The following is a 13,554-nucleotide window of genomic DNA, read 5'->3' as shown; positions in this document are numbered from 1 at the left end:
AATGAAATTCTTATACGGTTAAGGCGTATACGTATATGGCAAAATTTCGATATTTTCTCCTTGGATAGTTGCCCGGTTGAAAACGCCTGTTGCTTAAACTCGGGCATGCGTATTGAATCGGCGACAAGTTTGGACCGACGTCGTAAAGTGGGTTTCAAAAAAGAGTGCGGGAAAATATCAAGATTTTTAGATAAAAGAAGAAATATACCGATTCGAATTATATTTCCTTTTATTAAAAAAAATTCATTGTTTCAAATTGACTTTATTACTTTTTTAAACTGATTTATTAAAAAATTCACACTACTAATTTATCAATAAAAACGTCTTACATGTTAAGTAGAAGAATGTTTTACAAGTGTTTTATACGAAGTTCGTACATGGATGGTCACAATTATCTCCATAAAGAGACGACGTTTCTCCCGTGCGATCGTCAAAATATCGATGCTCGCTACCGTGAATCGGTTCAGGCAAATACTACCTGTCACCTTTTCCTTTTCTTCTCTCGTAACAAATTGATCGACAATAAGAGAGATATATATGTACACACATACATATATACATATCGTACATCTCGAGCCAACGAAATGTATATGTACATATGTATATATGCATTTATAGTACACATATATATAACATGTATATATATACATATACATGCATGCAGACGACACGTGCGCATGAATGTGCATATACACGCACTGACGCGTACACGTGCGTATATATACTTACATGTACATGTACGTATACGCACTTTTCTTGCTCATAAAATGCCTTGTTTCTTTTTTATCTTGTGAACTTGTTCATTCGAATCGCGAGCAGCTATCGAACGAGTAAAAAACGAAAGGCAGATGATACCGATGTTTAGATATCGGAACTATATATTCTTGCATGCACCGTACGATGGAACTCACTCGGTCCTCGACCGAACATCGCTAGTAGATCTTAAAAAGGATGTTAGTTACGGTTAGTTACGTTCTACAAAACGATACATCGTCTTCTTCTGACTGGCTCTGGAGGCTCTAAAGCTGCTAAAATCGCTTCGTCGAACACGTTTTTTAAACCTTTCTGAAAACGAAAGAAACGCACAGTTTGATAGCAGGAAATTGTAAACGTTTATATCGGTGCAAAACCATCAATGCAATTATACCTGTGTAAGAGCACTGCATTCGACATATTTTACCGCCTTAAGCTCTTTGGCTAGTTTTTCACCTTGCTCAGCCGATATAGGCTTTTGTTTATTTTTCGCGAGCTTCTCGATTGTCGCGGCATCGTCTCGTAAATCTATTTGGGTTCCGACTAACAAGAATGGGGTTTTTTGACAATGATGAGTTATTTCTGGAACCCACTAATGAGAAATTTCTACTTAATCCGATCAATTACTCTTTAGGAAAAAATCTTGGTACAACATGCACAAAATTTCTTGTGGACATACCTTCTCCTTAACATTTTCAAAGGACGATGGTGACACAACAGAGAAGCAGACAAGAAACACATCTGTTTGGGGATAACTTAAGGGACGTAATCGATCATAATCTTCCTGGCCTTTGAATAAACGACAATTAGAATTAAGCTAAGAATTTATGTAAAATGTGTGAGAGTCAAATCTGTCTCTATTCCTGACAAATGATGAATTCAAACAAAGAAGGGCAATTGAACGTTGAAATATATGCAAATTTAGTAGTTACCAGCTGTGTCAAATAATCCCAAAGTATATGGTTCACCGCCGATCATGACAGTGACCGCGTAGTTATCAAATACAGTTGGAACATATTCCGAAGGAAACTTGTTGGTGGTGTACGAAATCAGTAGACAAGTTTTACCTACTGCTCCGTCTCCAACTACGACACACTTGATCGTTTGCATTTTACTCCTGCTCTATGGATCTTTCTGAGAAAAAAGGAGAAACATAGAACATTACAAAAGATGGTTAATAATTAATATACTGGGAGTCTTCTTACACATTACATTAAAAAGATATAAATATGCATATACACATATACATATATTTAACGCGTTGACTCGTTTTATTCCATCGCGTTTGATCTATATAGCGTGATCTAACATTGTCTATTTTGGCATAACGTAGCCTAACACAGTAGAATCTAGTACAATCTTAACCAAATTCTACCGCATCCCGTCACGTTCCATTGCATCCCGTCACGTCCAATTATGTATGTCCCGTAACGTTCTGTCGTCTATTCTTTCAATAAGACAAAACACAGTTCAGAATGTGTCGACGATAGGTTCGAACGTGTTTGGATTTTTCAAACTGGCAAGAAAGAAACAGAGAAAAAGATTTTCCATGCAAGAGACGAAAGACACGTTTGTTAGCTGTCAAAAAGTTGATACAATTATACACAGATTTGCTTTGAAATTATTGTTTTTCGGATCGCCATTTTTGATATTTTATCAAATATGTCAATTTCACGTTTGAAATAGTATCGTTCGTATGTATAGATAAATAGGTCCAGTAGTATCTTCTATGAGTGAACGCGTTGAAAAGTGCAATATAACGAGTAACGAAATACACGAAATTTAACTGAAACACTCACAAGTAACTGGGCGTCGACAACACACACTTTACTGTCACAAATTTTTCAAACTTGCATAGAGAGCCGGGTGACCGGTTGATTCGAAGATACGCTATACAACTGCCACCTATAACGGTGCTTTAAATATATTTCTAATATTTATATATCAAAGCGTAGATCGAATTTATTTTAACGAAACGATACATTAACATTTTCTTTAAGATTAAAAACAATGCATAGTATTTACGATTACATCGATACATATTGGTTAGAGGTGACAGAAACTTGGTCAAGTATATATACTTTATGTTTGATATCGTACTATGTTATGCCATTGATGGCGACACCGATTCTATCTCTTTGTACATTCAAGTATAAATTCCAAGAGTTTTGAACACAGTTTCTGTTGATTCATTTTTTTAGCTATATAGAACTTGTAAAACATTCTGACATCTAACATTGCAATTTAAAATATACCATTCTCTGCTAAATAGAAAAGATTAATATTTTTTAGGGTATAATGTTTCAAATTTATTTTAATTAGTTCCAACCTTCTACCGCTAGATGGCGATACTGTTTCGAGGTCCATAAAATGCAATTTTTTTCATTTTCTTTTCTAACGCTTTGAACGCATTATGAGGTCATTATTCTAATTCTTTAGAGTTCATAGAATATTTTCCTCGCATTAGGAAAGCGGAAAAGTCGTTAATTTTAAAGAAAAATGGATTTTTTAATTTGAGTAGTATCATCGCTCGACGCTAGATGGCGCTAGTGATAGCATTTTCCGGAAGAGCGCGGAAATGTAAATTTCAAAGAAGGTAAAATGATAATCAGACTGATTTCAATGAACTGGAATATAATTTGAATTATGTAGATGAATCATAAATGGTATTAAGATTTTTACAAGTAATAATGAGTATAGATGTACAAGTATTAATGGCAAAATACATAAATATATACACTCTTCTTTATAAATATTAGCTTAGAGTTGTTCTACTCCAAACAGTAGTGCTTGATATGTAGATCTAGAAAACTTTATAAAGCTTGATATTCAAATTGAAAAATTGGTTCTTTGATATTGTTTAAACGTTCAGAGTTTGCAAATCACATTTGCCACAACGAATGAATAAATAGTCGTTCGACTTAATACTTATAAATGAGGGTGTACATTCGTATATATGTGCACGAAAGATTATACGATGAAGGGTGTCGATGTTGAGTGGAAGATGCGTGAATAAACGGATTCGGAACGATTCGATAAGGTCACGGCCCCGTTGGATACCGTAAAAGGTTTAGTCGAAATCTCCTACTACCGTGGAATCTCATAATCGGTCAAGAACAAGCCATAAACAGGATTAACAAAATATACATATGTACATAGATAACAAGGTCTGCACTCGTGTGAATTAATGGGTGCACACAGGTAAATTAACCACGAAGAACAAGTTTAGTTCCAAAACGGAAGCAAACACCAAGAAAACGGCGTACATTATGAGACAAGCGATTCCAACGGGGCGCGTTAATTTGAACTTGGCTATCAAGAGAGACAGGTAAAAAACAGTGAGAGTAGAAAATAGCGATACGGCGCTGTAAACGAGCCCGTGCGAATTAATGGTTATATAATGTTTGCCAGGTACTGTGGGGAAGAAGGCTGTTTTCAAAAACCACGGTAAACCGAGACAGAGTAACACGTCGAACACGTTCGAGCCGATCGAGTTGCTTATCCCCATAGCACCGTGTCCTGAAAACATAGAAAGTAATCGTTACGGATGATCGATTAAATTCGTGTCTCGAAGCAACGAGTTCGTGCGCAAAATTGCCGAACTAGGACAAAATGTGAAAAGAAACTGACGCGCAATATTACCGTTTCGTAGATCAATTACCGGATCCAAGATCGGGTAAATTTGATAATAGCGTCGCCATAATACCACGTGTCGCGCTATCGTATAGGTAACAGATTGTCTGTTCGCGATAGCACTATCGCGCTCGTTATTCGCTATTTTTACTGTTACTATTACATCTCGATGATTAGAGAGATTATCAGACGAGATGGTGGTAAATAAAAAATATATTCTAAATTTATGGCCGAAAATCGTGGCGATGGCAAAAAAAAGCGAACAACGCGAGACGCATAAAAGGACTAAAGGGAATTACCTTGATTCGCGACGATGACGCTTGACACAGCCTCCGGTACACTCATTCCTGCCGCCAGAAAGGTCAATCCCATTATGGAGTCCGGAATTTTAAACGTATCGCCTGTAATAATGATCGATAGTCACGCGACACGTAAAACTTGGAACTTGGATCATTTCAAGCGACTTATTAACGATGGTTTACTAGCGGAAACTTAAAATTGCTTGAAAAAGCACAAGGAACATACCGATCACGGTGATGACCCATCCGACCACGTACGAAGTAGTCGCTATCCATATTATGCACATGAGAAAAGTGATAGGATACCACGATTTCAACGAATTTCTCCGGCAATCGGGTATCGTGATGAGAAGTATGACATTGATCGGCCAAGTGGCCACCCACCATAACTTTTCGCACGTACTGCTTGGCCAATTCGTTATGCTTACGATTTCAACTGTAATAGTATTTTTGAAGGTTAATCTTAATTGTCAATTAATGAACTTGATGTAAATGTAAATATCGAACAGTTCACTTACGCGACTCGTCTTCTTCCTTGCACGATTCTAGCTCGTGTATGTCCGTGCTTTTGGCGATGTCTGAGAAAGAAAGAACAGACTGTTAATACGTTCAATTATTACTACATATACTCACAACAGACAAATAATAAAGAAAAGAAATAAAACTATACCGTTAGAAATCAAGGGACTCTTTTCAGTAATATTTGTATACCCTTTTCTGCTATTCGTTGTGCGTTTAAGAAATCCTTTTATATTTCGATTGCAGCACATTACTGAAATGAAAAGTTCTCGTTAAAAAATCGTCGAATATCTCTTTTCTGTTTTCACTTACCAACAATGTATAAAATGTAAAAAACGATGAGGATCAACGCTTCGTACCACTGGATATAACCATCTCGTAAGGTCAAAATTAGTAACAGAACCGTAATTGTATACGCGATAGTATCTCGAGTGACGGGCCACCATTCCAAATTTAACACCTGAGAGAATAAACTTGTTTCATTAGTGTTTCTGTTCTTTGCTTTCCTCTCCTTTTCTTGGTCTGTAATCTTGGACGCATCTTGATCGACGAAGTTCAAGTGGAAGGTAACGATAAAGTGAAAGAAACTATCGCACCTGATTCGCGAATAAACCGCAACAAGCAGGTACGGCTAGAATGTTGAAGACAGCGGAACCCACGATGGTACCGACACCCAAGTCTCCTTCCGTCACGAAAGTCCCTACGATGTTGATGAACAGCTCCGGACTAGAACTAGCCGCCGCCATGATCGTCGCTCCTGCGACATCCTCTGTCACGTTTATCTCTGAAAATGGAAATTACTTTGCGATTTCCCTGTGGGATGTACAACGAACGTTACGACACTTACTGTTGCAGATCTTTTTCAGCGATGGCACGAAGAAATCGTCGCAAACGATGGCGAGCAAGAGAAACATGTAAATGGCTATTATGAAATGTATGATTATAAATCCGGATTGTCTTTGATCCCGCGTGAGGCCATCGGATGGGAATTCTTTGATGGCCGGCGGAGTACAATTGACGGTTTCGTTCCCTCCTGGTTCGGTGGAGATCGGGTCGATTTGCAGCAGTTTTCGAAATTCTTGAAAAAAAATAATAGGGAAATAAAGGATGGAGACTCGGTCGGTAAGTGTAATCTTGAACGATATCGTACATGTGTTTTCACGGCACGAACGGTGGCAAAGTGCGATCGAGAGTAATGATAAAAAAGGAAATAAACGAGAAAAGGGACAGAACCTTTAGAATTCACGTATCTGTTTTTTTGTAAATTCGAAGTAATTCACGATACGCATACGGACACCACGAGGTATATTATGTAATGATTCATTATAAATTTTAGCCTTACGGTATATTGTTCTTTTTCTTTTTCGCTCCTTCTCTCTCTTCGCTTTCTCATTCTATTTAACGCGATATAGCACGAGTAATACCCCCACTCGATACCTTTTCATGTACGTTATCGTTGCTGTTCTAGGAAATAGTAAATAGCTTCTGAAGCGAATACAGAGCGAGAAAGAAACTCGAATTTAAAAGGAAAAACATGAATTGTCGAAACGGGTGAACAGGAAGGAAATAGCCGTGGTCCAAGGAGGGTTTGAAAAATCCAGACTTACGCGTATTCGTGGGGTTAATTGCAGACGGATCCGACTCGGTTGGAAGAAATAACGTTAAAGTATTTACGAAAATCAGGTATATTGTTGGAACGATGATTACGCTGACTATTTTATAGCCAATCGTTCCTCTGTGTCTTCGCGCCATTGTAAAATTGATCAATGTCAATTAATTGAAAAGAAGCTTCGGTAATCGAATCAACGATGCGCGACGTGCCGTTCCGTGCGATACTAATTTTCATTGCTAACTCGAACGGTAAACCGCATCGGTGTTTTTCGTTTACGAACATTATCGGTCTCAACTTTACACAGATAAGATACTACGCGAAGCGAATCAAGACATCCCTTTGCTGATAATCCGAACAATAATCCTGTTACTGAAGTACCTTGTATTGTAATATGCAATATATACATGTATCCATCTGTATATGTACATATAGATATAATATACAAGGTGCGTAGGAAAAATTGAAGCAGCACATATGTATATTATCGTATTCGTCACTCGACGATACTTCCAACTTTTGAAGCACCGTAGATGTTTCTTTTTCATCGTGTACCGATTTTCTGTCTCCAGCATTTGTTCAACGTCGATATTTCCCCCTTTTCGTTACATTTCAGCAATTATCGTTTATACCGCAAACGGTGGTTGCAATTTCGCAGTATCGCTACCCTCTTTGACGTTTCACAATTTTATACTTCGACGTATCTTTCGAATCCCCTTCTGTCTCTCCGTCCAGTAGTACCGTTCGTACGCGCTTATTTCGTGCTACTTCGATACGTGACTCTGGTAGGACAATTTTGACGACTAACGTGTTCATGCGAAAGGAGAAAAATAAGGAAAAAGAATAGAATGGTATCGAGGGAGTAGAGCAAGAGAGCACGCAGGATGCGGGAACGCGCCATCGAAAACGAATAAACAGCGATCGAGACGTTTCGCTTCGCGATGGCGAGCCCGAACGAAATATGTACGATGCCACGTTCAATTTTCAAGGAAGCCATAACGACGATTAGTGCAATGACGATTTCGCATTTTGACCGCGGCACGATTCAGCAGGCGCGATGCGCGAGAGATGAGAAGAGAAGAGTCAGCAGAGGGAGGGGCGATTCCGACAAACGCTGCCGGACTTCGGAGTAGTTGTTAATGTAGTATATGTGTGACAACGGGATTGACAACATGGATACGTCCGACTTAGGAGGAGGTTTGTTGGATATATTTTGAATACCATCGGGAATCGATGCTTTTTTCACGGTAAATCGGTTTCGGTTGATACGGGAACGCTCGATTCGGCTGGGCGGGAAGGTGAGGGGTGTGTTTCAAGAATCGTGATCGATAGAACAGGATACGATTGAAAATCGAAGTATCGAACAAGGAGGTGGTGGCATAGGAAGAGAAGGAGCAAAAGGAAACGTAGCAAGGGGAGGAGAAGAAGGAGAAAGAGAAGGAGGTGGAGGAAAAGGAGGAGGAGGAGATACAGCAGGATGGATGGTGTTTAGATATCGGCATCGACGACGATCGGCGAAAGAAAACAGGAGAACGTAAGAAAAAGTCCAACAGAAGGAAGCAGTAAAATGGCGCGAACGGGGTGAAAAATGAGGCAGAGGAAGTAAGAAAGAATTTTAAAAAACGGAGAGATAAATGGATGGATTAGGTGCGAAGGGGTTGGAGAGGGGGTTAGAGAGAGAGGGTGCGAGTGAGCGGTTCTTGAGAAACAGTGCATTTTAGCACAAAGCATTAAACATTTCAGGCGTGTCGCGTGACGTTACGTTTCGCGCGGTATTGGTTTGGTTCACGATTATCGTTTGCTAAAGATGGACGCAGGATTTTCGATCGAGACAAAAGTCTACTTTCCTATTCTTAATTATATTTTTACATCGAAGTACCCTCTCTCTCCCTCCCTGAAATATTCATTATTTTTTTAGGGGATTTGGTAAGTTGTGTACCTAAAAACGTTGCGACGACAAAACGCGCCGATGAACGCGTAACAGTTCTTTTATTCGCAAAGCGCGTACGGAGGTGTAACGCTTGTAGTTCGGTGTTGCGTGTCGTTGACGTTCGACGATTCCAACTTGTATCTTCTTTATTTCACCGGTACTATCCTCTCGGTAATGCGAAAGAATAGTAAAAACAGCGATGTATTTGGTCTAATCAGCAGCGAAAGCAGAGAAAGTCGTTCGTTTTCCACGATAACTTTTCGAAAAACGGCGAACGTGCACCGAGCAACAGGCCTTTAATTTGTTTTTTAAGAAGCGCGTTACCGCTTGTACATAGAAGGATCAACCAACGCGTTATCAATTAAGGAGCGACTATTAATGATCGGTAATCGAGCTCCGGTGGCCATCGTTCGTTTCCAACGAGACGAAACCGTTCGACGCCGAATAGCCGAGCCACGTTATATCTAGTTTATACGACGTACATTAGACATGAATGGCATCTCCTCTGCCAACTTGAATGAGAGCAATTTAACTTCTTTAGGTTGCTTAATCGGTAGGAAGTCACATCAACTATACAGCTGTGTAACCTGTACGAGACACCAATACGTGCATCGTTTGCTTCGTTACGTCGATTACGAGAAGTCATAGGAGAAAAATCGATTATTGAGATCGAAAAATGAAAGTTCACGAAAAGAAATGAGGAACAAGGGTAAAGATGGAAACAGAGTCGATCCACGAAATCGGCAAAGTAACTTTTGCCGGAATAGGCAGGTACCAGGAGGCGGTAGAACAACTACCTTGAAGCTTCCTTGCGCACATCAGGATCTCCGCTAGCTGTCGAAAGCTCGAACGATCGTTCGGTAAAATAAATCGTCGATCGAATGTTTCCGTTGGTTCTTTACAATCTTAGATTCGGTCCTCCCCTTTCTCCGTCATATCCGATTTCGATAATTGTATATCTACCATTGATCGGTATCTTCGACAACGCGTTCACGATCAGTTTATCGATCGAAAGCTAGACGAAGTGGACCGGATCTATCTGTAAGCAAAATTACGCGATTCGTCCGGTAATTTGACGTTATTTTCTTCTTGCACTTATCGCTGCCGCCTGCTCGGTACATCTGTCCTCGGCGAGCATCTACACGTATAAATGTATTTCAAATGTTCTAGTGTCTAAACGTACAAAGGTATGATTTCGATCGTGAAACAAGAATGTCGCCGGAGAGAAAGAGAGGGAGAGACAGAGCCAAAGAGAGAATGAGAGAGTTAAAGAGGAGGGTGAGAGAGCAATTGCACAAACGATTCTTCTTCCGTAACGTTTAAAGTTCTTCGCCTTTGAACGTGCACCGAAATAATTACTATCGGGCGATATATAAAACGTAGAAAAAACGAATTCGAAACGTCGAGACACGCGATCGTTCGTTTGATCGTTGATTCGGTCTCTCTCGTGCGTGTGGTTTTATTCGTGAACGTTAATGCCCCGGTAAACACGAATTCAGTCATTCGACTTTATTCAATTTTAGCATCGGTCGGCTACGTCGTCGAGATGTCGAAGGATGCGCACGTAATTTACGATGAAAATAAAAATTGCACGACATCGCCAACTGCGTAGCGCGTCAACGAACACGGTATTTGTTTAGCATCGAGTTTAATTGCCGGCAAACGGTATCGCCGTGTCCATTATCGCAATCGTCCCTGTACCAGCATTCGGTTTCACGAACAAGAAATTTTACGAAGAAACCAATTCGATAGAGGAACGACGAAGGTCAGTGAACTGATTATATTTGTGCTCACGGCAGCTACTAGAGCGAATGCGACCAATTATCGTGTAATCACCGAGTGGAGCGTGTACTCGACGTTTGTGTCCAAGTGCGCTGTACCAGCTACGCAAGGTCGTCGAAACTTACGTAATAACCTAGACCAAAATCGGTTAACGATACGATTCGTGCATCTGCACCGGCGCGGCGACTCATCGAAGCCGAGTCCGCTCTAGCAATACCGTAACTTTTAAATCTCCCGCGTTTACATTTATATATCTTCCGTTCTAATCAATCAAAATATTTCGGACTCGAACGTATCCAAAGAGGTTCCATTCCGATTAACCTCGTTGCCGCTTTATTTAACTATCACTTTCTTGTTCGATGCATCGAGAAAAGGGAAGGGAAAGAAAATTTATCCGATCGAGAATTTCGTCGCAATTACACGTCGTTCGGTGTTAATTCGTAGACACAACGACCGCGTCCGTTGGTGGATGGATTAGGAAGAATATATTCATTAAATATCTTCCGCGTTTCAGGCATAAATTGTACACCCCCGGCAATAGAAGACTTTCCGCACGATCTTTTCGACGAGAAGCAGAGGCAGGACGGAGCTGTAGTCGTACACGTGATCGTTTCGCTTTACCTGTTCATCGCCTTAGCGGTAGTGTGCGATAAGTTTTTTGTCCCTGCCGTGGAAAAAATATGTCACGGTAAGAAAAGTATTATGCAAAAAAATTCTACTTTTGGTCCAGTAGAATGGGGGCAAAAGAAGACAGAATGTTTGCGTTCCTCGAGCAAATAACGATAAGAAAATGCTTGAAATTGCAGCGCTGTCGATGTCGAAGGATGTCGCTGGTGCCACCTTTATGGCCGCGGCTACGTCGGCACCGGAACTGTTCGTGAACGCGATCGGCACGTTCATCACCGAGGGTGACATCGGTGTCGGGACAATAGTAGGCTCGGCTGTATTCAATATTCTCGCGGTACCGGCTTGTTGCGGTATCGGTGCTGGAATGGTAAGTGCATCCGAATAGGTGCGGATCAACCATGTAACTTTTTTAAGCTTCGAATGTCAAGATCGTGGAAGTTCGCCATCGATCGGAACGACTGACGATTCGTTAATCGATCTGTACAGGTAGTTCCCTTGGACTGGTGGCCGGTTAGCAGAGACTGTCTCGCGTACGGCGTCACGGTCGCCATTCTGATTTGTATCATACACGACGAGCGGGTCGAATGGTACGAAGCGTTGACGTTGGTTCTACTGTACATCGTTTATATCGCCGTCATGTACTGGGACAAATCGTTTCAACGATGCACGCGATTTCGCGCGCACAACGCTGATCAGTCCTTGTCGGACGATCATCGAGTCGCTGCCACAGGTGAAAATCTCACGATATTCGAACGATGCATAGATACAACGTGCTTTATCGAATCGAGAAACGAACGGAAATGTGGAAAATGTATTTCAGAAGGCAGCACGGAAATTCGCTTGGCAGGATCCGACAAAATGCAGATTGGTGATCAAGCCGAACACGTGGACGTGCCGTTACAAAACGGAGGGACGAAAACGCAAGAAGAAAACCCTGAGCCTAGTAAGTGTTTTCGATTAAAAAGAGAACTCGTCTAGAAACGGTATTCTCGCGACGAACGATATCGCGCGATCTTTGCATTTAAATACGCGCGATGGAACGAATCGAAACGCTTGGTCGTTTTACGCGAAACACGTATAATATGCGCGTGGTATAGAGGTAGGTAGTCCGTATCGGCGTATGCAAACGTATCTCGCGTTCGTGGTAGTACCAAATTTCGAAAAGAGAGGGAAGAGAGGAGAAGAGGAGAAGAGAAGCGAGGAGAAGAGAAGATAAGAGAAGGAAAGAGAAAAGAAGCGAGCGAAAGTGTTGCGTCTTTTTTAAAAATTATGTACAGGTTACGAGTACGAGCTGTTGGTCTGGCCGGCACGAGCTGGATGGATAAGAAAAACTGCCTGGATTTTGACTTGGCCGATTCATTTGATTTTCATGTGTACGATACCGGATTGCGAGAAGCCCCGATTCAAGAACTGGTTTCCGGTCACGTTTCTGATGTGCATCATTTGGATCGGATCTTTGAGCTACGTAGTCGCATGGATGATCACTATAATCGGTAAGAAAGAAAGTCGTGCGAGGTGGATAAGAGTAATAGCTGGTAAAAGATGTTATAGAGCAAACGGAATGAAGGAGAATTCGGTTTTCAGGTGACACCCTGAAAATACCGGATTCCGTGATGGGTATTACTTTTCTGGCGGCTGGTACCAGCGTCCCGGAGGCTGTGTCGAGCGTAATAGTGGCGAAACAAGGTAACGCGTTCTTAAAAACGATTAAGTCGCGATGCGTAGTGGAAATAGCGATAAATAATAAATAGCGAAGGATGTTACCGGTGGACGTTGATCGATCGCCGGGACAGTACGGTGCGGCGAGGCGCTAAATCTTGGATGAATTTGTTCTGTATCAGGTCACGGTTCGATGGGTATCAGCAACTCGATAGGATCGAACACCTTCGACATATTGTTGTGCCTGGGTCTGCCGTGGCTAATTAAATCTTCGTTTTCACCGACGCAACCTGGAAAACATTACATCAGTATAAACTCTGGTGGACTCGAGTACAGCGCTATATCGTTGTTGTCGACATTGATGTTGCTTTATATTGCTTTCGCTTCGAACAAGTTTCAGCTCGATAGAAAAGTGGGACGAGCCTGTTTATGTATGTACGCCGTCTTTCTCATATTGGCATCGTTGATAGAACTGAATGTATTCTTTAGGGTGAATTTACCCACGTGCCAGAGGACGGTCAAGTGATCCGGGATCGAATGTAGAGTCGCTTAATGATATTCCACACGGTTTTTAATCGAGTCCTCTCGTACGTTATCTCCGAAACTTACGAGCAACACGGTGAACCGAACAATGCTGTTTTATATTATGCGAAACTACTTTTTCCCTCGTCTCGCTTCCACGAAACCCTTCTCGACCCATTATTCGACCGTTATTTCTCTTTCGCGAACCAAACGACAACGAT

The 13,554-nt window shown here is 41.2% G+C and overlaps 3 protein-coding genes across 12 annotated transcripts; 1 reads left to right on the top strand and 2 right to left on the bottom strand.

The window, feature by feature from the left end:
- Positions 1-246: 246 nt before the first annotated feature.
- Positions 247-2,715, bottom strand: LOC100882898 (cdc42 homolog). 5 transcript variants are annotated; one of them, XM_003707814.3, is made up of 5 exons: positions 2,553-2,715; positions 1,686-1,887; positions 1,433-1,542; positions 1,148-1,345; positions 247-1,065 (listed from the first exon to the last, which is right to left on the bottom strand). In XM_003707814.3, exons 2-5 carry the CDS (start codon positions 1,861-1,863, stop codon positions 976-978), a joined length of 576 nt encoding a protein of 191 aa, XP_003707862.1. In that variant the 5' UTR covers positions 1,864-1,887; positions 2,553-2,715; the 3' UTR covers positions 247-975. The 5 variants fall into 5 exon arrangements, with proteins under 5 accessions (XP_003707862.1, XP_076391495.1, XP_012151556.1 ...); XM_076535380.1 differs by lacking the exon at positions 2,553-2,715 and adding an exon at positions 2,350-2,546; XM_012296166.2 differs by lacking the exon at positions 2,553-2,715 and adding an exon at positions 2,119-2,343.
- Positions 2,716-3,370: 655 nt separating this feature from the next.
- LOC100876926 (sodium/potassium/calcium exchanger 4) lies at positions 3,371-13,055 on the bottom strand. 3 transcript variants are annotated; one of them, XM_076535362.1, is made up of 9 exons: positions 12,917-13,055; positions 6,052-6,282; positions 5,801-5,988; positions 5,517-5,664; positions 5,356-5,457; positions 5,204-5,263; positions 4,912-5,121; positions 4,686-4,787; positions 3,371-4,272 (listed from the first exon to the last, which is right to left on the bottom strand). In XM_076535362.1, the coding sequence occupies exons 2-9, from the start codon at positions 6,116-6,118 to the stop codon at positions 3,938-3,940; spliced, it is 1,212 nt and encodes a 403-aa protein (XP_076391477.1). In that variant the 5' UTR covers positions 6,119-6,282; positions 12,917-13,055; the 3' UTR covers positions 3,371-3,937. The 3 variants fall into 3 exon arrangements, with proteins under 3 accessions (XP_076391477.1, XP_012151551.2, XP_076391478.1); XM_012296161.2 differs by lacking the exon at positions 12,917-13,055 and adding an exon at positions 6,812-7,808; XM_076535363.1 differs by lacking the exon at positions 12,917-13,055 and adding an exon at positions 6,355-6,508.
- zyd (sodium/potassium/calcium exchanger zydeco) lies at positions 7,868-13,365 on the top strand. 4 transcript variants are annotated; one of them, XM_076535365.1, is made up of 9 exons: positions 7,869-8,010; positions 11,040-11,213; positions 11,332-11,519; positions 11,639-11,882; positions 11,973-12,095; positions 12,430-12,645; positions 12,737-12,838; positions 12,994-13,242; positions 13,301-13,365. In XM_076535365.1, the coding sequence occupies exons 1-9, from the start codon at positions 7,962-7,964 to the stop codon at positions 13,303-13,305; spliced, it is 1,350 nt and encodes a 449-aa protein (XP_076391480.1). In that variant the 5' UTR covers positions 7,869-7,961; the 3' UTR covers positions 13,306-13,365. The 4 variants fall into 4 exon arrangements, with proteins under 4 accessions (XP_076391479.1, XP_076391480.1, XP_003707861.1 ...); XM_076535364.1 differs by having other exon boundaries at positions 7,868-8,010; positions 11,976-12,095; positions 12,994-13,365; XM_003707813.3 differs by having other exon boundaries at positions 7,870-8,010; positions 12,994-13,365.
- The last annotated feature ends 189 nt before the right edge of the window (positions 13,366-13,554 follow it).

This window comes from Megachile rotundata, chromosome 9 (genome assembly GCF_050947335.1).
Source record: "Megachile rotundata isolate GNS110a chromosome 9, iyMegRotu1, whole genome shotgun sequence".
Taxonomy (NCBI): domain Eukaryota; kingdom Metazoa; phylum Arthropoda; class Insecta; order Hymenoptera; family Megachilidae; genus Megachile; species Megachile rotundata.
The sequence above is the reverse complement of the archived record's forward strand: the minus strand, read 5'-3'. Positions and strand labels throughout refer to the sequence as shown.